General features: G+C 43.5%; 1 protein-coding gene across 1 annotated transcript in view; it reads right to left on the minus strand.

The window, feature by feature from the left end:
* CHST15 (carbohydrate sulfotransferase 15) overlaps positions 1-23,519 on the minus strand; it is a 103,467-nt gene that overhangs the window by 12,182 nt on the left and 67,766 nt on the right. Inside the window, exon 6 of the mRNA XM_073595650.1 lies at positions 13,665-13,821. Coding sequence (XP_073451751.1) covers positions 13,665-13,821 — 157 coding nt within the window. The remainder of the gene's footprint in view (positions 1-13,664; positions 13,822-23,519) is intronic.

Consider the following 23,519-nt stretch of genomic DNA (forward strand, 5'->3'; position numbering starts at 1 on the left):
ATCACTGGGAGGAATAGTGCCCCATTATTGGCTTTACTGGGAGGAATAGTGACCCATTATTGGTATCACTGGGAGGATTAGTGAACCTATATTGGTTTCACTGGGAGGAATAGTGACCCATTATTGGTATCACTGGGAGGAATAGTGACCCATTATTGGTATAACTGGGAGGAATAGTGACCCATTATTGGTATCACTGGGGGGAATAGTGACCCATTATTGGTATCACTGGGAGAAATAGTGACCCATTATTGGTATCACTGGGAGGAATAGTGACCCATTATTGGTATCACTGGGAGGAATAGTGCCCCATTTTTTGTATCACTGGGAGGAATAGTGCCCCATTATTGATGTCAGTTGGCAGAATAGGGTCTCGTATCAGTGGATGAATAGTGCCCCAAGGGCCAAGTAAAGGCAAGCAAAGGGCCGCATCTGGCCCCCCGGGCCACAGTTTGGAGACCACAGTTTGGGATTTTATGTGATAGACCAACACAAAGTGGCACATAATTGTGAAGTGGAAGGAAAATTATAAATGGCTTTCCAAATTTTTTACAAATAAATATGTGAAAAGTGTATTTGTATTCAGCCCCCTTTACTGATACCCCTAAATAAAATCTAGTGGAACCAATTGCCTTCAAAAGTCACCTAATTAGAAAATACAGTCCACCTGTGTGTAATTTAATCTCAGTAGAAATACAGCTGTTCTGTGAAACCTTCAGAGGTTTGTTGGAGAACCTTAGTGAACAAACAGCATCATGAAGGCCAAGGAACACACCAGATAGGTTAGGGAGGGATAAAGTTGTGGAGAAGTTTAAAGAAGGGTTAGGTTATAAAAAAAAATATCCCAAGCTTTGAACATCTCACGGAGCTCTGTTCAATCCATCATCGGAAAATGGAAAGAGTATGGCAGAACTGCAAACCTACTAAGACATGGCCGTCCACCTAAACTGACAGGAGAGCATTCATCATAGAAGCAGCCAAGAGGTCCATGGTAACTCTGGAGGAGCTGCAGAGATCCACAGCTCAGGTGGGAGAATCTGTGGCAAGACTTGGAAATTGCTGTTCAGACACTCTCCATCCAATCTGACAGAACTTGAGATATTTTGCAAAGAAGAATGGGCAAAAATGTCCCTCTCTAGATGTGCAAAGCTGGTAGAGACATCCCCAAAAAGACTTGCAGCTGTAATTGCAGTGAAAGGCGGTTCTACAAAGTAATGACTCTACAAATGTACGCCACACTTTTCATATATTTGTCTGTATAGAAAAATTGAAAACCATTTATCATTTTCCTTCCACTTCACAATTATGTGCCACTTTGTGTTGGTCTATCACATAAAATCCCAATAAAATACATTTACGTTTTTGGTTGTAACATGGCAAAATGTGGAAAATTTCAAGGGGTATGAATACTTTTTCAAGGCACTGTATATCATTTTGGTAGCTCTAAAGTTGATTGTAGAGAGATTGTGTGGCTTAATAGGACACAAAAAGCAAAAAAAAAAAAAAAAACTAAATAGACAAAAGGTTCAAGTAATTCACAATTAAATTTAAAAGCAAAAAATTAAAGTTGGCTGGAGATCCACTTTGATGTAAAGTTGTTGAAATGTGTGCCATGATATTTTTCTCTCTATGATTAATTTTTAAACGTTAAGTGCACTTCTCCTCTCTGGGCTCCTCTGCCTGTGCTAAGCGTGTTTGTAAAAGCATATACATCCCTCCAGAGATCCAAAGTCTTCTGAACCAGTCAATGGGCACTATGCATGAACGGCCAAAACTTTTTCCACGGCAGTGTTGGGAACGGTAAGCGAATGGTTGGGCAATGCGGGGCACGTTGTACAGTAAAGATCTTTTTTTTTTTTTCTTTCCCTTTTCTTCCACCCCTCCCTCTCCCCCCCCCCCCCCCCCATTATCCCCCTCACCCACCCCCAGTGCAGTATAAGCCTTCCTCTCTATACACATTATTCATTATATGTGATCATTAAGTATAGTGTTTTATTCCTTTCTTTCTCCCTCACCTTTCCCCCCACCCCAGTCCTCTCCGCACCCCTCTCTACAGCTCCTACTCCACATTTTTTTTAGGTATATTCTCTATTCTCCTTTATAGTGGGCACCCTATTTTATCCAACCAGGGCTTGCACATTTTTAAGAATTTATCCAAATTCTTCTGCCTTGTAAATACCACTTTTTCCCTCCATACATTGGCGTCCATCACCTTACCCCATTCTTCCGATGTAGGGGGCCTTGCGGATTGCCAATTTTGGGCAATTATCTTTCGTGCTTGGAACAGACATCTTGTTACTGTCATTTTGATATTTTTAGATATACTGTTTACCTCTATTTTCCCCAGCAAACATAATGTAGCATCCATCTCCAGCTTAATCCCAAAGGTCCTATTAATTTCCTCAAGTATATCATTCCAGTACCTGAATAGCTTTGGGCTATTAGATCTTTGGTAGGAGTCACAGGTTAGTATAGGATATTTAATAAATGTTCAGCATGAGGCAGGAGGTATTCACCAAGGATACATGCACTATTAGTGCCCTTAGCCTTTAAAAATGAAAGGTTTATGTCAGATACCCATAGCAGGTATTGGATCCTACATGGAGCAGGTATTGGATCCTACGTGGAGCAGGTATTGGATCCTACGTGGAGCAGGTATTGGATCCTACATGGAGCAGGTATTGGATCCTACGTGGAGCAGGTATTGGATCCTACATGGAGCAGGTATTGGACCCTACGTGGAGCAGGTATTGGATCCTACATGGAGCAGGTATTGGATCCTACGTGGAGCAGGTATTGGACCCTACGTGGAGCAGGTATTGGATCCTACGTGGAGCAGGTATTGGATCCTACGTGGAGCAGGTATTGGATCCTACATGGAGCAGGTATTGGATCCTACATGGAGCAGTTATTGGATCCTACGTGGAGCAGGTATTGGATCCTACATGGAGCAGGTATTGGGTCCTACATGGAGCAGGTATTGGATCCTACGTGGAGCAGGTATTGGATCCTACATGGAGCAGGTATTGGATCCTACATGGAGCAGGTATTGGATCCTACGTGGAGCAGGTATTGGATCCTACGTGGAACAGGTATTGGACCCTACGTGGAGCAGGTATTGGATCCTACGTGGAGCAGGTATTGGATCCTACGTGGAGCAGGTATTGGATCCTACATGGAGCAGGTATTGGATCCTACGTGGAGCAGGTATTGGACCCTACGTGGAGCAGGTATAGGATGTGGAGCAGGTATTGGATCCTACGTGGAGCAGGTATAGGATGTGGAGCAGGTATTGGATCCTACGTGGAGCAGATATTGGATCCTACGTGGAGCAGATATTGGATCCTCCACTCTTTGGAACCCTGCAGCTCCCTTTCTGAAGCACTGAATACCTGGGAATACTGATACTGGATTTGATCTACATATCGCTGTTTCTCTGCCTTACTGGCCACTAACCACTTCAGCCCCTTTCCTGACCAGACCATTTTTTGCGAAATGGCCCATGTGCCACTTTAACTGACAATTACGCGGCCGTGCGACACTGTACCCAAACAAAATTGACGTCCTTTTTTTACCCACAAATAGAGCTTTCTTTTGGAGCTATTTGATCACCTCTGCGGTTTTTATTTTTTGCGCTATAAACAAAAAAAGAGCGACAATTTTGAAAATTTTTCACTTTTTGCTATAATAAATATCCCCACAAAATATTAAAAAAAATGAATTTCTTCCTCAATATAGGCCGATATGTATTCTTCTACATATTTTTGGCAAAAAAAACACATTAAAAAATCGCAATAAGCGTATATTGATTGGTTTGCACAAAAGTTATAGCGTCTACAAAATAGGGGGTAGATTTTTGGCATTTTTATTATAATTCTTTTTGTAATAATTTTTTTTATATCTGCAATTTTTATTGGGACTGCGACATTGTGGCGGACGGATCAGACACTTTTGTTGCGAACATTGACATTTATACAGCGATCAGAGCTAAAAATAGCCACTGATTACTGTATAAATGTCACTGGCAGGGAAGGGGTTAACACTAGGGGGTGATCAAGGGGTTAAATGTGAGTCCTAGGAAGTGATTCTAACTGTAGGGGGATGGGACTGCCTGAAGGAGGAGAGCGATTCGTTGTTCATACTTAGTATGAACACCAGATCACTCTCCTCACTCCTGACAGAACGGATATCTGTCTGTTCCCACTGACAGACCTCCGTTCTGTGTCTCTTAGGAGCGATTGGTGATCCCCAGCGAACATTGCGGCTGCCGGGCACAAACACATTGGCTACGTTGCGCAGCGCGTGCCCCCTAGTGGTCTTAAAACGTCCGACGTATACCTACAGAGATTTTCCCAGGTGAGCCAACCCGCCGCAGTGCACCTGCGGCAGCTGGTCATCTAGTGGGTAAAGTGTTAATAAACACACAACCGTAAAATCAGTCTGTATATGCAGTAAAGCATGCCTGTTATACTTACTGTGGAACCTCAGGGGTTATTCTTCTGCATTGTGTAAAAAAAGGTTTTTTGACCCCATCTTCTCTTATCCTCCCCTTCTTCCACAGTCCCCAAACTTTCTCCTGATAGAACAAAGCCTTGGGGGCAAGCTGCACATGATCAGTTTGGTGTGTATTGCTAGAGAGCTTTTTTTATCCTGGGAGAGTGAATGTGATCAGCACAGGGCCAATCAGCACTGTCCAAACTGAAGATCAGGGGACCTGCAGCCTCATAGGACAATCAGAGGAGAATGAAAACTCCTCCTACAAGCTTTAACCAGACACAGATAGGAGTCACAAGACTGCTCTAACTGCTGATGAGAAAAATGTATTCATTTAGCAGTTTAATTTACTAAAATAATTGCATTTCCATGTTCTGTGTACTGTGGGAGACCAGATATAGTGAATGCAGGCTCCTGGGTTTAGTAACACTTTAAGAGTGACAATATCTTATTGGGAAGATGTGACATCTCCCATATCCCAAGAATTTGGCTGTTACTAGGCTTAGGACACCAGGTGCTCCTGCCCAGAAGCTAAAAACAGTGTCAGCTTGGAAGAACATCTGCAGATTGGATATGAACCTACATAGAATGACAGCAGAGGAAACCAAGGCTCAGAAGAGTCCTAAAGGCTACTGGGGGAGTAGACAAGCAACAGCAAGAGAAATGCAGAGGGAGGGAGGGACATGCCAGGCTCTGCATTCCTCCTGCCACTGCTTGTCTGTGGAAAGTGCTCATAGCTGAGATAAGCTGCACTTATGAATCAGCCATCTCCTTCAAAGCTGTTGTCGGATCAGCCATGGCGAGAGGGGAGGAGGCAGTCTGTGTTGTCAGAGTATTGAAATAATTCTCTGGAAGCTTCTTGTATACAGCATTACGCTTTAGTTTGATGGGGGATTGCAGAACATGTCTTTACAGCATGGAAACAGGAACTGGATAACAAACAAGTGCATATAACACAATAAGGAAGGTACTTCCTCTCATTACATTTCCATAGAATACACACTATAACACTGCAGTGCCACCTGCTGGATAGATAGGTAAAATGCATATAATATATAGTCCACAGTATAGAAAGCTACTTGCTGTTGTACTTTCAACAGTCTGGACCTCATAACTTTGGCAAAGCTGGCCATAGATGGAGCAAATTTTCTTTCCTGCACACAGTAAGGGTTGATGGGGGAATCCCTCCCGCGGAGATCATGTTGTGTTCTCCTGGCGGGGGGGGGGGGGAGGAGCTGTCCCAGCCAGGAGAACACACAGTGATCATTGCTAGCGGCTATAGCCGTATGGTAAATCCAACAGGCTGGTTGTACCCAAAGTGATCGATAAACTTGGGTACAATCAGCCTGCCTATACATTGTTCGAATCTCTGCCAGTCCCTGCTGAACCAGCCCAGAATCGAACCATCTATGGCGGCTTTAGAAAGCACTTAGCATGGGACCAAGTACTACATGTATTTTGTCCCATAAGGTACAGAACGCTACTAACAAAATTTATAATGATAGAATTTTTTTTACCTGTAGCAGAGATTGTAACCTTTCCACACCCTTGAAGAAACCCAGGTATGCAGGTATTGTTTTAGCTTTGATCGTTTCATTCTTGCACAGACAATTTATATGTTTATATCGAGATCTATTCTGTGCATACGTACGTATTCTGTGCTATTACTGTAATTTTAACCACTTGCCTACCAGCCACCGTCATTATACTGCGGCAGGTCGGCTCGTTCCCCCAAATCGCTGTACCGGTACTGCGATCCCTTTAACAGCTATAACAGGCGCGCGCTGCACAGTGGGGGAGCTGGCGTGCGTGGCCAGCGACCGCGATGTCCGCCGGGCACCCGCGATCGCTCCATAGAGAGGCACAACAGGGATCTGTCAATGTAAAACAAACAGATCCCCGTTCTGTCAGGGGAGTACAGTGAGATCGTCTGTTCCTAGTGATCAGCAACAGCGATCTCTCTGTACTCCCAGTCAGTCTCCTCCCCCCCACAGTTAGAAACACCTCCCCAGGGAAATGTTAACCCCTTGATCGGGCCCTAGTGTTAACCCCTTCCCTGCCAGTGTCATTTATACAGTAATCAGTGCATTTTTATTGCACTGATCGCTGTATAAATATCACCGGTCCCAAAAAAAAGTGTCAAAAGTGTCTGATCTGTCCGCCGCAATGCCGCAGTTCTGCAAAAAATAAAAAAATTTAAAAATCGCTGATCACCGCCATTAATAGTAAAAAAAAAAAAAATTATAATAAAAATGGCATAAATATATTCCCCATTTTGTAGACGCTATAACTTTTGCGCAAACCAATCAATATACGCTTATTGCGATTTTTCTTTTTTTTTTTTTTTTTTTTTTTTTTTAGGAAAAATATGTAGAAGAATACATACTGACCTAAACTGATGAAGAATTTTTTTTTAATTTGTTTTTTTTTTTTATGTATTTTTTATAACAAAAAGTAAAAAATATTTAAATTTTTTAAAAAATTGCCATTCTTTTTTTTGTTTATAGCGCAAAAAGTAAAAACCGCAGAGGTGATCAAATACCACCAAAAGAAAGCTCTGTTCGTTGGAAAAAAAAGGACGTCAATTTTGTTTTGGTACAGTGTCGCACGACCGCGCAATTGTCAGTTAAAGCGACACAGTGCCATATCGCAAAAAATGGCCTGGTCATTAAGGGGGCAAATCCTTCTGGTCTTTAAGTGGTTAATAAACAGAGTTAAAGAAAAAACAAAACAAAAACATACCTGTTCTTATTTGTCCTTCTAAGTGAAGCAAAAGCTGTGCATTCCTAATAACATTCTGGGCAGCCGCCAGCAGTCTAATTTTAGTGGTAAAATATTCTATTCGGAGAGGATCTTTAGAAACTGCCATTTGTTTCTGAGATCCTATTCAGGCAATAAAGAACAAGCATCAAAATGAAAAGAAACCATCACTCTTCCCCCTGCCAGATGGACGGCCGGCAATTAGTTTAAATTAAAGAGAACAAAAAAGATTGATGATAAACGGCATTAAAAATATAACGGATGTCAGGAAACGCTGTCAAACTGGAAGCGATAGATCTGCGGTGACAGTCGAGTTGCTATGGAACTACAATTCCTATAGCAACTGGAGAGTTACTGTCTGTGCGATGCCAATGCCCAGTCTCCCAGCTTTTGCTGATATCACTTATAGTCTTTCTTTCCTTCTCTTAATATGAAGCTAACTGGCAGTTCTCAGTTGGACAAACGATGTGACGTCCTTTAACCACTTGCTTACCGGCCACTTTCACCCCCTTCCTGCCCAGGCCAATTTTCAGCTTTCAGCGCTGTCACACTTTGAATGACAATTGCGCGGTCATGCAACGTTGTACCCAAATTACTTTTTTTTTTTTTTTTTTTTTTCATACAAATAGAGCTTTATTTTGGTGGTATTTATTCACCACTGGGTTTTTTATTATTTGCTAAACAGACCAAAAAAGACCGAAATTTTGAAAAAAAAAAAAATGTTTTTTTATAGTTTGTTATAAAATTTAGCAAATAGGTAATTTTTCTCCTTCACTGATGTGCGCCGATGGGTACTGATAGGCACTGATGATGCTGCACTGATGGACACTGATAGGTGGCACTGATGGGTACTGAGGAGGCGGCTCTGGTGGGCACTGATCAGGAGGCACCGATCGGTGGCACTGATAGGCAGCGCTGATGGGTACTGATAGGTGGCACTGATCAGGAGGCACTGATGGGCACTGATAGGTGCCACTGATGGGCACTGATAGGCGGCACTGATCAGGAGGCACTGATGGGCACTCATAGGTGGCACTGATGGGCACTGATAGGTGGCACTGATCAGGAGGCACTGATGGACACTGATAGGTGGCACTGATGGGCACTGATAGGTGGCACTGATGGGCACTGATAGGTGGCACTGATGAGTGACACTGATGATGAGGCACTGATGGGCAGCACTGATGGGCACTAATAGATGGCACTGGTGGGCACTGATTAACAGTACTGATGGGGCACTGATAGATGGCACTGGTTGGCACTGATTGGCAGCACTGATGGGCACTGAGGGGACTGATGTCCCTGTAACAGAAGCCGGTTAACAGCTTCCTTCTTTTTTCCTCACGCTGTTAGCGGCGCTCCTAAGCCGCCCCTGCCCATTGAAATGAATGGGCAGTGCAGCCAAAGCGCCTGCAAAGCGCTTCGGCGGCACCGCAACACGGGCGCTTTTAAACCTTTATTCGTTGCTAGTGGGGGTTAAAAGTGCCCCGCCAGCGGCTGAAAAGCACCACTATAACAGTGGTAAAGCACCGCTAAAAATAGAGTGGTATCCTTGAAACATCAAGTGGATATCAGTGTGTAAACGATGCATGATATTTACTTGTTGCAGGACACACAGCCTATATTCAGTATGTCATATTGAGTTCATGCATGCTGCAAAACATAGGAGCGCGTACAATCAGTTTACTTTGTTTCAGAAAATATTTGAAGAAAAATAAATCAATGTGGGGCGGTGGGGGCCGTATCGGTAAAGCGCTGATAGTTTTAGCGGTGATTTACCGCTGTTATAGCGGCGCTTTTTGGCCGCTAGTGGGGGTTAAAAGTGCCCCACCGGATAAAGGGTTAAAAAAGCCTGCGTCGCGGCGCTTCAGCAGCGCTGCCCATTCATTTCAATGGAGAGACGTATACTGCCCCAAAGATGCTGCTTGTAGGACTTTTTTTTCCTGTCCTGTAAGCTCACTGGGGCTGCAGAACAGGCAGTTTACAGGCGCTTTTCAGGCGCTATTTTAAAATTTTTAAAAAACGCCTGTAAAATTCCTCAGTGTGAAAGGGGGCTTAAAGTGTTGACCCACCCAAACCTTATACAGTATTTGGCTACGGGCGTAGGCTACTAAGTGATTTAGCCACATTCTTCTTACATTTCCCTGAGACTCCAGCAGAGGGCCAACCTTGATAGAGTTTCCAGCTCCATCTCCGGCACACTCCTACACCCTATAATGGCGTATTCGCTATCCAGCTGCTGCTGCTGGGGATGTCTTACTGATCATTTTGCATCCTCCGCCATATAAAACTTATTGCAAATCCCACAGGAAGAGTTAAAAACAGCATTAAACCCAAAACCAAAAATGTACATTGTAATATATTGCAGCTTACCAACCATTAGATGACACTTTTTAAGCAGTTACAGCAACAGGTTTTTTTTTTTTTCTTTTTTTTTTTATTACCTTTTGGAATAACGATTTTACACAAGTAACTAACAGCTGACCATTGTAAGCATCCCTATCGGTGGTAAATAGTTTGTCTCAACCCCTTAACTTCTACATGTGCAGGACAGCTTCTTTTGTTGGAAAACAAACGTACTAAAAATAAAGGAGGGAAAGCCTAAAAAATAAGAAAAGTAATACAGCAATTATACCTGAGAATTGGTAAATTGTAATACAATGTATGTTTTTGGGCTTAATACCGCTTTACCACTCCCTCAACACATTGGATGACTCAAACGCAGTGACAGAGATCTCGCTACAACAGTCCCTGAGACATAGAAGAAACCAAAGACTAAAATCAGTCCACCAGCATATATACCCAAAATAGAATATCAATTTTGAGTGGACAGACCCTTTAATTAGGCAAAACCATTAGCAATCATGTTGTCTTACATAGTTACATACCCTGTTTCCCCGAAAATAAGACCCAGCGTGATTGTCAGTGATGGCTGCAATATAAGCCCTACCCCCCCAAATAAGCCCTACCCTGTTTTCCCGAAAATAAGCCCTACCCTGAAAATAAGACCTACAAGGACTTTAACTAGGGCTTATTTGAGGGGTAGGGCTTATATTGCAGCCATCACCGACAATCACGCTAGGTCTTATTTTCGGGGAAACAGGATAGTTAGTCAAGTTTAAAAAGACACAAGTCCATCTAGTTCAACCAAAAAAAAAAAAAAAAACCCATATACACAATACTATACCCGCCGTTGATCCAGAGGAAGGCAAAAAACCCCAACAAAGCATGATCCAATTTGCTCCAGCAGGGGAAAAAATTCCTTCCTGATCCCCCGGGAGACAATTCGAGTCATTAACGAGTCCCTATATATTAGATACAGTGGCTTTGAAATGACAGAGCTCAATTCTTTTAGGATCCGTGGGAGTATATGCCATCTGGTCCAGGTGCTTTATCCACCTTTATTCTGTCTAAATATTTCTGGACCATATCACTTTTGAGCCACTTTGGATCAATTGGGGCTGTGCCAATACCACCCCCATTATGGACATGAGCTCCTCCATGCTCCTTTGTATACACAGAGCTGAAGAAAGTATTTAATAAATTTGCCTTCTCTTTGTCCCCAGTCACCCACTGTAGATTATTTTGTAAAGGGCCTACATGCTGAGACCTGACTTTTTTACTATTAATGTATTTGAAGATTTTATGGGGGTTTGTCCTACTATCTTTGGAAAACTGTCGTTCGTTTTGAATTTTTGCGTCCTTGATTTCCTTTTTACATATTCTGTTATATTCTTTGTAACATTTAAAATGATGATAGTGTTCCTTCATTTTTATATTTTTTAAAAGCTCTTTTTTTTATTATTTATAGCCATTTTAACTTTGTGTAAAGTAGAGTAGCCCATAACAACCTGCCCAATTTCAGCTTACTGTAATCAGACCAATGAGAGGCAAATTGCTTTTTGTCTTGTTAAAGGGGAATTGTTGGCAGATACAAAATGCACTAATCTGACTTGGTTATGTGGTTATGTATTCATTAAAAATCCCAACTCTAAGCACAAAAAAAACCCCTACAGTGCCCCAAACCCCCCACATGCTGCAAAGGTTATGTGCATGTATAGCATGCCAAAATAAGAAGTTCAACTTACCTTCAGGGACGTACGTACAGGGGTCGCCATTGTGACCCGGCCCTATGCTTCAGGGGGCCTGTGCAGCCCCCTGTACGTCTGGATAGGAGGGCGGCGACATGTAGAGGAACGATCAGCGGTGCAGGAGGAAAATGGATTGCATTGGCTCCTCCACATGCCGCTCTCGCCACCTTCCTATTGCTTTCCTGCTGTCCCGGGCCCCTATGTGCTCCCCCCCCCCCCCAGGCCCTTCAGGTCTGGTATAGATTTTAAGAGGAACCCCGCGCCAAAACTTTTAAAAAAAGACGGCGTGGGGTCCCCCCAAAATGCAGCCTGGCAGGTCAGGAAAGTGGGTGGTGGGCGAGTGCCTCCCTCCTTCTGAACCATACCAGGCCATATGCCCTCAACATGGGGGGAGGGAGCTTTGGGGCAAAGCTTTGCCCAATCAGGGCACAAAATTCGAACAGCCAATGTTTGGCCCGAACTCATGCTCAGGCCAAACCATTCGCCCAACACTAGTGCTGTCCTATGGGGGTATCTGGATCAGAAAAATTAATGGAGGATAATTTGCATTTTTGGAAGACAAGATAGCTTACACACAGTGGCGTATCTAGGGTATGGCAGAGATTTTGCTAGGACATTCCTGGGCTGTGGCCGTCCTGGGTAGTTTCCCAAAAAATTGTTTTTGTCCCAGGCAAGGATGGACTGGGCCGAGTTGTCTGATTGCTCCCCCCCTAAAAAAGATGAACCGCTCTGGCTCGTCATCACCCGGCGCAGCCCGCACAGTATGCTGGGAGGGATGAAACAGCCAGCTACAAGCTAAAAAGATAGCAGGGGCTGCACAGTGTCCTAGCCAATCAGTGCCTGGGATACAGAAGGCTCCGCCCTCACAGGTGTCAGCTGACTGCTATCATATGACAAGAGAGATGGCCGCCACCTGCTGCATGTTGCTGGTTCCCTCAGCCCTGATGTGTCTATCATTCGGAATACGCACTCCGGGAGCCTCAGCACCGTACCCGCGAGGAGGGGGGCGCTGTAACCTGGGCTGCACTGAAGGACACCATCATGCAGAAGAAAGGGTGAGCAATACAGGCTGACTGGAGTAGGGAGGAAGATCATAGAGGTGAGGACAGGGATGGAGCTCTGCTAGATAATGTATTAGCAGGAGAAGGTGGGAGATCATTACAGAGCTGATACCAGGAGGGGCTCCCATTGTTTATGTGATACCTAAAGAGGGTGGAGGAGCGCTGAGTCTCTCTCACACTGTGTCACAGACACATAATGCCAGCTGCAGATGTCTAAGCAGCAGCTCGCCCGTCCTATATGCAGATCAGCCAGTGCTCACACTGGTTAGGAAATGATTCCCCTTGCTCTTCTCTTTATTTACATTGTGCACACAGGACAGGTAAGCACACTGATAATCATTAGACTTCTGGAAGACGCAAGAGTGTGACAGTGTTCATGATGATTTGCAGCTGTTTCTAAAGAGCTCTTGGAGCCAAAGTCCAGTGTGCTCTGCATGATTTGTTTGTTTTTATATGGCCTTTTCAGAATTTTAGGCTGGTCAGGCTTGGATCTTCACAGACTTATTAACCATTTATGGGCTTACTAACTGTGCTTGGCAAATGGACTGTTAGCAAGACAGAAACTGCAGTCTCTGATCTCTTGTATCATGTCTGCAGTCTCGGACTGTCTCCTGCACCATGTCTGCACATTCTCTAACCATCTCTTGTATCTATTTGATGGGATCTGCCTAGGGGGGTGGTGTTTGGAGTATCTTTATCTGCTGATTATTAAACTTTCTGGAATACACATACTGTATTGCTATTGTGGTCTAGGATCTGGGCCTGCTGTCCTTCCATCCCTCTTTCATATCAAACTCTAATGACACCCCTTTAGATTATCTGAAAGATGTGTTTCAAATGTTTTGATGGGGGCGCAGTTTCAGTGCTTGCCATAGGTGCCATTTTCACTAGATACGCCTCTGCTTACACATCCATATATCATCAGTGCCACTTGAAATAAGCCTGTATGAATAATGGAACGCCAGATAAGCGGTTCTCCTTCAGTGGGGTGCTTGTGTTGTGAAAGTCACAATAAAAATGACTTTCAGGTAAGTAAATGTTTCAATAACAAGCCACAATGTGTACTTGTAGAGATTATACTAGAGTTCTATTAAAGCATTCTGTGGCGTGCAGGGAATAAGCAAGCCAGGGCTAATGACACACAGCGCTCCAAATCCCTGTTGTAACAGCATGTGTCATTTTCCTTAGCTCCGGATTAGAACAGATGTAAGAGGCTCTGGCTGTGCACCGTGATTTCCCAGGAGAGATGTCTACATACCGGCAGGATGTTACTGAAGGTGGTGTTGTAAGCGCAAGCTCGGAGAGAAGACCCTTGCAAGCAGCTGTCAAACATCTGCAGAGACTCATTCACTTTGTCATTGAAGTCCTCGGCAGACTTGTTTGCAATAGCAAAGTACAGATAGTCAGAATATAACCTGTGGAGAGGGATGAAATACAACAGATGATAAGCAAAGAAGGAACACAAATATCTTGTAAGGGTTATGCAGGCCACATATAACAATCTGTAGCAGAATGACTGTTGGCCATTGCCAGTTGACGATCATCAATATACAGCTATTTAATAGAAACACCGGTACACCAGCTTATTATTGCAATGATCTAATTAGCCCACCATGTGGCAACAGCCTAATGCATACATTATGTGAGTACAGGTCAGGCAATCAAAAACACCAGAATGGGGAAAATGTGTTAGTAATTTTCACCATACAATTGGAGATATGGAGATATTGGACGCACTCAACTATGTCTTCCTTTTTCCACCCCCCTCCACCATTCATAGTGTCAGGACGGGGATCTGAACCCACAACCTCTGCTTTGTCTGGCAGTAGCTCTCCATCAGTAGCGGCTGGTGGGTTAGTCTTTTGGGGGGGGCGGCAAACAAAGAACAATCCCCAGGGGGCTGTGGTGTCCTTTCCTCCTGTCCTGGGGTGCGGGCAGTGGTCGCGGCGGCTCCGGTGTCCGCTCCTCCAGTTTCCTCCGCCGCGTGTCTCCTCTTCCGCCAAAGTGCTAGGCAATAGGATCGCCAGACACTTTGGCTAAATCGAGAAATAGGTCTCACAGACCTGCCTCCTGATTGGCGGGGAGGAACTTAAGTGTGAAAATAGCGAAAATTAATTTGCTATGGTCACACCTGGGTGGCCTCGGAGCGCAATGCTCTGCACTCCGAGGCCACCCTTTTTTAAAGCCTATTAGAGCCTCTGGCTCTAATCAGGTGCTTAAAAAAAATACCCACCCCACACTGAAATCCAAGGTGCAGCCCCACTGATATGTAGATCAGGGGGCCGGACGCATTGATAGGGGAGGTGGCGCCCGTGCACCCTCTATGGACGGGTCGCCACTGCTCTCCATGCTGGGCCACCTTAGATGCTGGACAACATCCAGTCTGAATCCTTGGATAATCTTGTCTTGTAACTTGTTGCTGGTGAACTTTGAACTCCTTGCTCCTCCCATGAATTTCCAGATTTAAGCCATGCCTTTGCATTGTTTGCCAGATTATTGTGCTCTCTCTGGCGGATATCTTGCTCTTTTGCATACCTGCAACTGTCCTCATCTCCACTACCATTTATTACTGACCTTTGGCTTGTTCCAGGACCATGCTTCCACTTGATCCCAACCTGCAACCGCTTGTTATTCATCTTTAGCTTGTTAACCGACTATGCTTCTGCTTGATCCCTATCTGCTATTTCTTCTCCCAGACCCTGGTTTGCTCCCCTCCTGGTGGGCCAATCCTGAGGACCAGGAACTGGTTCTAGCACACAACAAAACCAGGAGCGCTGGTGAATACCGGTTAGTGCTTAGCCCCCGCACCTCGGGTGAGTCATCTGCCAGGGTGACCTGCTTATCCAGCTGGTCGGTGGAGCCTTTCTACTGCTATCGCTACTGGTCTTCGAGCCTCACCATGACACAGTAGAAGTCATATTACAGCTTCCGTTATTGAAAAGAGATCTATGTATGGGAGATGGGCAGATGAATGAAAGATCTGCCTCCTCAATTCATAGAGCACCTTTCATTGATGGAAGCTATAGTACAGCTTCTACAACTGGAGGAGGTGGCGGAAATGGAGGGCATAGTCAGAAATCTTGACGGTTGACTATGACCAGAAGATTTAAACTAAGACAGCAGCCTTCAGCACAAGGAGCACTTCTCATTGAATGTAAGTATTGTCCCTTGTGCTAATTAAAAAAAAAAAATCCAAAGCTAGGCTTTCAGTTCCACGTCTTTCAGCAAAGAATAGAAAGCTACAGCTGCCATGGGTGGGCACAGCCTCATCAAGACTGTACAGAAGAAGACAAAAATTGTAGCCTGATCTCATGAATCTCAATTTTTGCTGAGGAACAGAAACGGTAGGCAAATAGGTGGATCTTAATCCACTAAAACATCTTTGGAATGTGGTAGAATGGGAGATGTGCAGCTGATAAATATGTAGAAATTGCATGGTGCAATCATGTCCACATGGACCACAATCTAAAAGGAATGTTGGTGGAACATGAAATCTATGCCATTAGGAATTGATGATCTTTTGAGATACCCAATATTAGTACATTGTTTCTTAGTAAACTGTTCAGCTATCGTAAATACACTGGGGAAAATATTTATTTGATCCCCTGCAGATTTTGTAAGTTTGCCCACCTACAAAAAAATGAAGGGTCTATAATTGTTATCTTAGGTGTATTTTAAATGATAGAGACAGAATATCAACCGAAAATACAGAAAAAAAACATGATACAAATGTTATAAACTGAGTTGCAGTTCAGTGAGTAAAATAAGTATTTGATCCCCTACCAACCAGACTGGCTACAGTATGTGCTCATGTGGTACACAGATTAGTTCTGTCAATTTAAGAAGGTGCTCCTAACGACAACTCATTATGTGTATAAAAGACACCTGTCTACAGAATCTCTTTCCTCCATTTAAACCTCACCATCATGGGCAAGACCAAAGAGCTGTCAAAAGGATATCAGGGACAAGATGGTAGGCCTGCACAAGGCTGGAATGGGCTACAAGACCATCAGCAAGAAGCTTGGTAAGGAGGAGACAACTGTCGAAGCAATTATTCAAAAATAGAAGAAATACAAAATAACCATCAATCGCCCTCGCACTGGAGCTCCATGCATGATTTTGCCTCATGGGGTAAGGATGATCACAATAAAAGTGAGGGTTCAGCCCAGAACTACATGGGAGGAGCTTGTGAATGATCTCAAGGCAGCTGGAACCACAGTCACCAAACAAACCATTGGTAACACAATACACCGCCATGGATTGAAATCCTGCAGTGCCCGCAAGGTCCCCCTCCTCAAGAAGGCACATGTACAAGTCCATCTGAAGTTTGCCAATAAACATCTAAACGATTCAGAGAAGGATTGGGAGAAAGTGCTGTGGTCAGATGAGACCAAAATTGAGCTCTGTGGTATTAAATCGATTCGCCGTGTTTGGAGGAAAAATACTATGACCCTAAGAACACCATCCCTACAGTCAAGAACGGAGGTGGAAACATTATGCTTTGGGGCGGTTTCTCTGCTAAAGGTACAGACCAACTTTGCCGCATTGAGGGACCAATGGACGGGGCCATGTATTGTAAAATCTTGAATGAAAACCTTCTTCCCTCTGAAGATGGGTCCTGGATGGGTCTTCCAGCATAATCCATAATCCAATCCAGACCTTAATCCTATAAAAAGTTTATGGAGGGAGCTGAAACTTCGAGTTGCCAAGTGACAGACAAGAAACCTTAAGGATTTGGAGAAGACAAAAATCCCTCCTGAGATGTGTGCAAACCTGGTAACCAAATAGAAGAAACGTCTTACCTCTGTGCTTGCCAACAGGGGTTTTTCCACCAAGTACTAAGTCATGTTTTGCTTGGGGATCAAATATTTATTCTACTCACTGAACTGCAACTCAATTTATAACATTTGTATCATCAAAATACACCTATGACAACAAATTATAGACCCTTCATTTCTTTGGAAGTGGGCAAACTTCCAAAATCTGCAGGGGATCAAATATATATATATATACATACACACACACATACATACTGTACATGCACATGTATGTCATCATGACTTTCGGTGAAAAGAATATGGCTTTAATGCTAAATGACAGGTACAGTATACTGAATTTAGATACATTTGCAGAATAATTAAAGTTTTTCACTGCATTTAGCAAAATTGTTTTTTTAACTACTTTGTCTAAATCAATGTTTCTCAACTCCAGTCCTCAAGGCGCCCCAACAGGTCATGTTTTCAGGATTTCCCTCAGATAAAACGGCTGTGGTAATTACTAAGGCAATGAGACTGATCAAATCACCTGTGCAAAATAATGGGTAGCCTGAAAACATGACCTGTTGGGGCGCCTTGAGGACTGGAGTTGAGAAATACTGGTCTAAATGATTGAAATTTGTATCCTAATCGAAATCGATTAAACCCGTACATGTATGGACATTACTCATTTATGTTGCATATTGTCTTCTATATACATTATATGAATCAACCGTTTTTAAGTCCCTGTACATGGTACATTGAGAATCTGATTCCCAGACTATTCTTACAATGGAAGACCAGGAAACATTTCAGAAAGTCCAAGAAAATCCTTCATACTATATTGAGTTTTTCTGTTTTGCCCTTGTAATGGAAGTAATTACCCCATTCTACTCTTGACCAAGTACGTGGCCTTGAGTCTTGCCACAGAAACTGCGGCACACAGTGGAACCACGGTAAATATTCCCTCTAATGTATCTTTTCATGTCTTTTCACTGGTGCCCCTTGTTAGCCTCATTTATTGGTCCTTTGGGAGTTTGCATTAAAATGTTTCTGAATACTTTTTTGGTATATGGGTGTGTGTGGCAGGGACTGATGTGTACAATATGTAAAGCACTGCATTAACTGTTGGTGCTACATAAATACCTGTATTAAAAAATGTATGGACCTCCCCCCATACACACAGGCCTGGAAGGAAGATTTGGGTCACTCCATTTCACCTGTTGACTGGCAAAAGCGCTTTATTCTGACTCACAAAATGTCCTTAGAGTCCAAAGATCAAGAAAAAGGGTTCAAGTTGTTGACCCGTTGGTACAGATGCCCCTCGACTTTACACTGGATAAACCCGGCGCTCCCGGATACCTGCTGGCGTTGCTTGTCATCCAAGGGAACATTACTCCACATTTGGTTCTGAATGCCCCCCTGTGCGGATGTTCTGGCAAAAGATCCTCGACCTGTACTGCAGACTCATGGCGACCTCAATCACACCCTCTCCTGAGGTGGCTCTGCTATCTATGCTCCCTGAACCGCTCAAATTGGTCAAAAAAGACGTTCTGCGTCACTTTCTGGCAGCAGCTAGAACAGTTCTGCTCAGACACTGGAAGTCGACCAACACGCCTTCCCTGGGGGATTGGGCAATTGAAGTGGACCGAATCAATAGCTTGGAGCGAATGTTGTCGCAGGAAACGGGTAAAGAGGAGCAATTCTCCAAGACCTGGACCTCGTGGTTTATGTTTCGATATTCCTCGGGCTGCAGAGGACTCCAGCAACGCAACTGTCTAACCCAAGCGGAATGTCTCCCTCTTACCATCTACCTACCATACTGCCTTGACCCCTCTATCCTCATCTTCATTCCCCCTCTTCACTCTATTGCCCCGTACACACGGTCGGACTTTGTACGGACATTCCGACAACAAAATCCTAGAATTTTTTCCGATGCTCAAACTTGTCTTGCATACACACGGTCACACAAAGTTGTCGGAAAATCCGATCGTTCTAAACGCGGTGACGTAAAACAAGTATGTCAGGACTATAAACGGGGCAGTGGCCAATAGCTTTCATCTCTTTATTTATTCTGAGTATGCGTGGCACTTTGTCCGTCGGATTTGTGTACACACGATCGGAATTTCCGACAACGGATTTTGTTGTCGGAAAATGTTATATCCTGCTCTCAAACTTTGTGTGTCGGAAAATCCGATGGAAAATGTGTGATGGAGCCTACACACGGTCGGAATTTCCGACAACAAGGTCCTATCACACATTTTCCGCCGGAAAATCCGACCGTGTGTACAGGGCATAAATGTTACAGTGCTACACGACCACCCAAACTATAATCTCTAGTCTCATCAGACGGAAATTGTGACACACATAGAGTTTCGCCCTAAGAGAAATCGTGCTTAGCACAACAACAAAAGCCCTAGCATATTTGTAATAAGTGGGCACCACTCGTTGAGTGGATAGTGGTGCTCACCGACCCTTAATAAGTCATGATAGACGATATAGCTACACAGGCTTGTATATCAAACTAAACTGAAGCTAACAAATTCCCTATACCATGAGACATTATGGTACCGGTATTAAAATGATGTTTTTCTCTTTATATGTGTTATTGAATTTCATATTTGTGTACTGTACGCTTTTCCTTTCTCAATAAAATAAGATTGAATTAAAAAATGTATGGACATTATGCAATACATATATTATGAATTTTTGGCTAGTGCCATGCATATTTCCTGTAGGGGAGGAGTGATTGGTTTCTTTATTTAATTCCTTATACTGGAAGAAATGAGACCAGACACCTTTGAAGTGAACATGCCATAGGAGAAACACAAAGACTGCCAATGCTCACCTCCTTCTACAACATATTTGTTTGGCTTCTGACCTACTTTCTGAATTTTTTTTTCTGATTCTTGTCTGAGTTGCTGGCCTGGAGCAAGAATAATGATCAGGCAAGTGAGAGAACCGTCGTTTTCCCCTGGCAGGTCAGGAAGTCAAACTATTCACTCCAGAGTGTCAAGCATGACTGCCAGGCTACAAGCATTTTCAGAAGGTGAAGTCAGCCATCGGGACCTTCGTGTTTCTCCTATGGCAAACTCCCTTGTTTGTGGATATCGGCCTCGAGTCAATTGCCTTTGCAGAACCTGCCTGGGTTATACCCATCAATCCATATGACAGCTTTCCCAGACATATACATGGCCAACTGCTAATTGGCCAAATTCTGAGGCAGCCTGTTGCTCCGCAGGTTGAAAATCCTCTACAAATCCATATCCTCAATTAATAAAGAGTCCTTCATTCCTAAAAACAGAACCAATTAGAACTCAATGTGTTAAAGCTTAACAATTATCAGTTAGAAAAAAAAGAACTATTTTGATATGTTTTTTTTTTTCCTTAAGAGGTTTTAAACCTTGTTTTTCCCCCTAAAATAAAAAACACGATATACCTACCTGCTCTATGCAATGGTTTTGCATAGAGTGGCCGCAAGCCTCCTATTCTGGTGTCTCACTGGCATGTTCTGCTCCTCCTCTTCTCCGAGTGCCCCTATAGCAAGCTGCTGGCCATAGGGACACTCATGCGGGCGCGCTACCAAGCCGGGCTGTGTGCATCCATAGACACATACAGCATTGCTGCCCCCCCCCACACACACACACACACACCAAACACTATTGGTTTGATAGCAGCAGGAGCAGATGGCTCCTGCTGCTATCAACAAATCCTACAAGACCAGGAAGTGGGAAGAAGAAGAGCTGCTTCTTCTTCCCACTTCCTGGTCATCACTGGATTGGACATCGCTGGATTGAGAGAAGACTTGCTTTACTGTTTCCCAATATACTTTACTGGGGCCTTCCTTTACAGGCACATGAACTTTAATGGCATCCCAGTCTTAGTCCGTAGGGTTCAATATTGAGTTGGCCCACCCTTTGCAGCTATAACCGCTTCAACTCTTCTGGGAAGGCCGTCCACAAGGTTTAGGAGTGTGTCTATGGGAATGTTTGACCATTCTTCCAGAAGAGCATTTGTGAGGTCGGGCACTGATGTTGGAAGAGAAGGCCTGGCTCACAGTCTGTGCTCTAATTCATCAAAAAGGTGTTCTATTGGGTTGAGGTCAGTACGCTGTGATGAATCATATGACGTCCTCGGCTTCCCAGCGGCCTGGGGGGGGGGGGGGCCACGCGCACGCCGCCCCGTCACTCGGGAGCCGATGCACATGCCTAGTGGCCGTGATGGCCGCCAGGCACCAGCGATTGGCAGTCGCAGAACAGGAACGTGGGTCTGTGTGTGTGTGTGTGAACACACAGATCTACATCTTGTCAGGGGTGAGGAGACCGATTGTGTATTCCTTGTATATAGGGACACCGAATTGGTCACCTCGCCCAGTCAGTCCCCTCCCCTCCACAGTTAGAATCACTCCCTAGGTAACACATTTAACCCCTTGATCGGCCCCTAGTGTTAACCCCTTCCCTGCCAGTGACATTTACACAGTAATCGGTGCATTTTTATAGCACAGATCGCTTTATAATTGTCAGTGTTCCCAAAATAGTGTCAAATGTGTCCGATATGCCGCCGCAATATCACGGTCCTGATAAAAATCGCAGATCGCTGCCATTACTAGTAAAAAAAAACACAAAACAATAAAAATGCCATAAATCTATCCCCTATTTTGTAGACGCTATAACTTTTGTGCAAAGTAATCAATATAAACTTATTGCGATATTTGTTTTTTTACCAAAAATATGTAGAAGAATACATATCGGCCTAAACTGAGGAAGAAATGTTTTGTTTTTTTTTTAAATTGGGATATTTATTATAGCAAAAAATAAAAAATATTGTGTTTTTTTTTTTCACTCGTGTTGCTTTTTTTGTTTATAGCGCGTAAAATAAGAAACTGCGGAGGTGATCAAATACCCCCAAAAGAAAGCTCTATTTGTGGGGAAAAAAATTATCAAAACGTCATATGGGTACAGTGTTGCATGACCGCGCAATTGTCATTCAAAATGTTACAGAGCTGAAAAGCTGAAAATTGGCCTGGGCAGGAAGGGGGTGAAAATGCCCAGTATTTAAGTGGTTAATGAGAAAAAAAATAAAGGATCTACTATTGCTTTATTTCAGCATGTCAATATCCAATCAGGTCTCTTTTAAAATGAAATTTCAACCCAAATTATTTTATGTTTTTATAGAGTAGAGAAAGATTAAAGCCTCTGAAAAGTTCTTGTTGCCGTCTTTAGCAAATCTTGTCTTCAGTTTTTACCCGGTTGACGTAGAAAAGAGCAAATAGGGAGCCATGCTTTTTTTGGGCACGTTCTGCCTTTCTTTTGCTGCTCTCCTCTTTGCTGCTATTATGCATTTATATACTCAGCCCCACCTAACCACATGAAGGTGGTATCGGCAGCATCTTGTGAAAATATAACCGTGTCTGTAGTGCAGCTTCCTGTGTGTACTCTGTAGAGGAGTACAAATAGCACATATCTGGCTTACAGCAGTCCACATTTCTGCATACAGATGATCAGTTTCAAACACAAACTGAGCCAACAACAGATTGTCCTTTATGGATATAAATTAAACCCATAGAAAAGAAAAATGTAGAAGCTTCCATTATCTACTTTTTTTCAGGCATGTGCGATGTCTGGCTGCCTCAAATCTCAGGATTTCCTGAGTCACTGACCTGAAACTAACATGCAACCAGTGAAGTCGAAACTCCTAATCTGCATAATACAGTATCTGATTTAAAAAAAAAAAAAATATATATATATATATATATATATATATATATATATATATATATATATATTTGTGAATATGCAGTAACCCAAACAGGGTTAACTTCCTTAAGAAAGTCACATGACAAGTGACGCAACGTGTCGGGCGGAGCTTCATGGCATTATCTCTCACTAGCAGGAAGTACCTGCATCTCCCAGAGCCGAGTCGCTGCGAATACCCAAGTGACTATTAAGGGGACCATGCACCCCAATTGTGTTAAGTGATTTGCCCAACTGCACCACAGGAAGTGCATTCATAAATGTGGGTTTTATGCTTAGTTTTTTTAATAAAGCATTGATTTTATACAGTTCAGCACTATGTCAGTTTTTTTATTCTCTAAGCACCACCCGCATGAGGATTACTGCACACTGAAGCAAATGTCCCTGGAACAGATGTTAAACTGCCAGCCATTGGAGTTACACACCAAGGGGAAGGTTTATATGGACCTGTACAAGGGCCAATACGAGGTGAGCGCATATGGTGAAGGGGCGCACTGGTTGGTGACCTATGAAGAACACCAAATCCATGGATGAGTGTTAATTTCAAAGGACTTTGTTCATGCTTTCTTTGCATTGTAAGCATCTATCACATGTAGCGTTGTCACT

The sequence above is a fragment of the Aquarana catesbeiana genome, linkage group LG08 (genome assembly GCF_042186555.1).
Source record: "Aquarana catesbeiana isolate 2022-GZ linkage group LG08, ASM4218655v1, whole genome shotgun sequence".
NCBI lineage: Eukaryota > Metazoa > Chordata > Amphibia > Anura > Ranidae > Aquarana > Aquarana catesbeiana.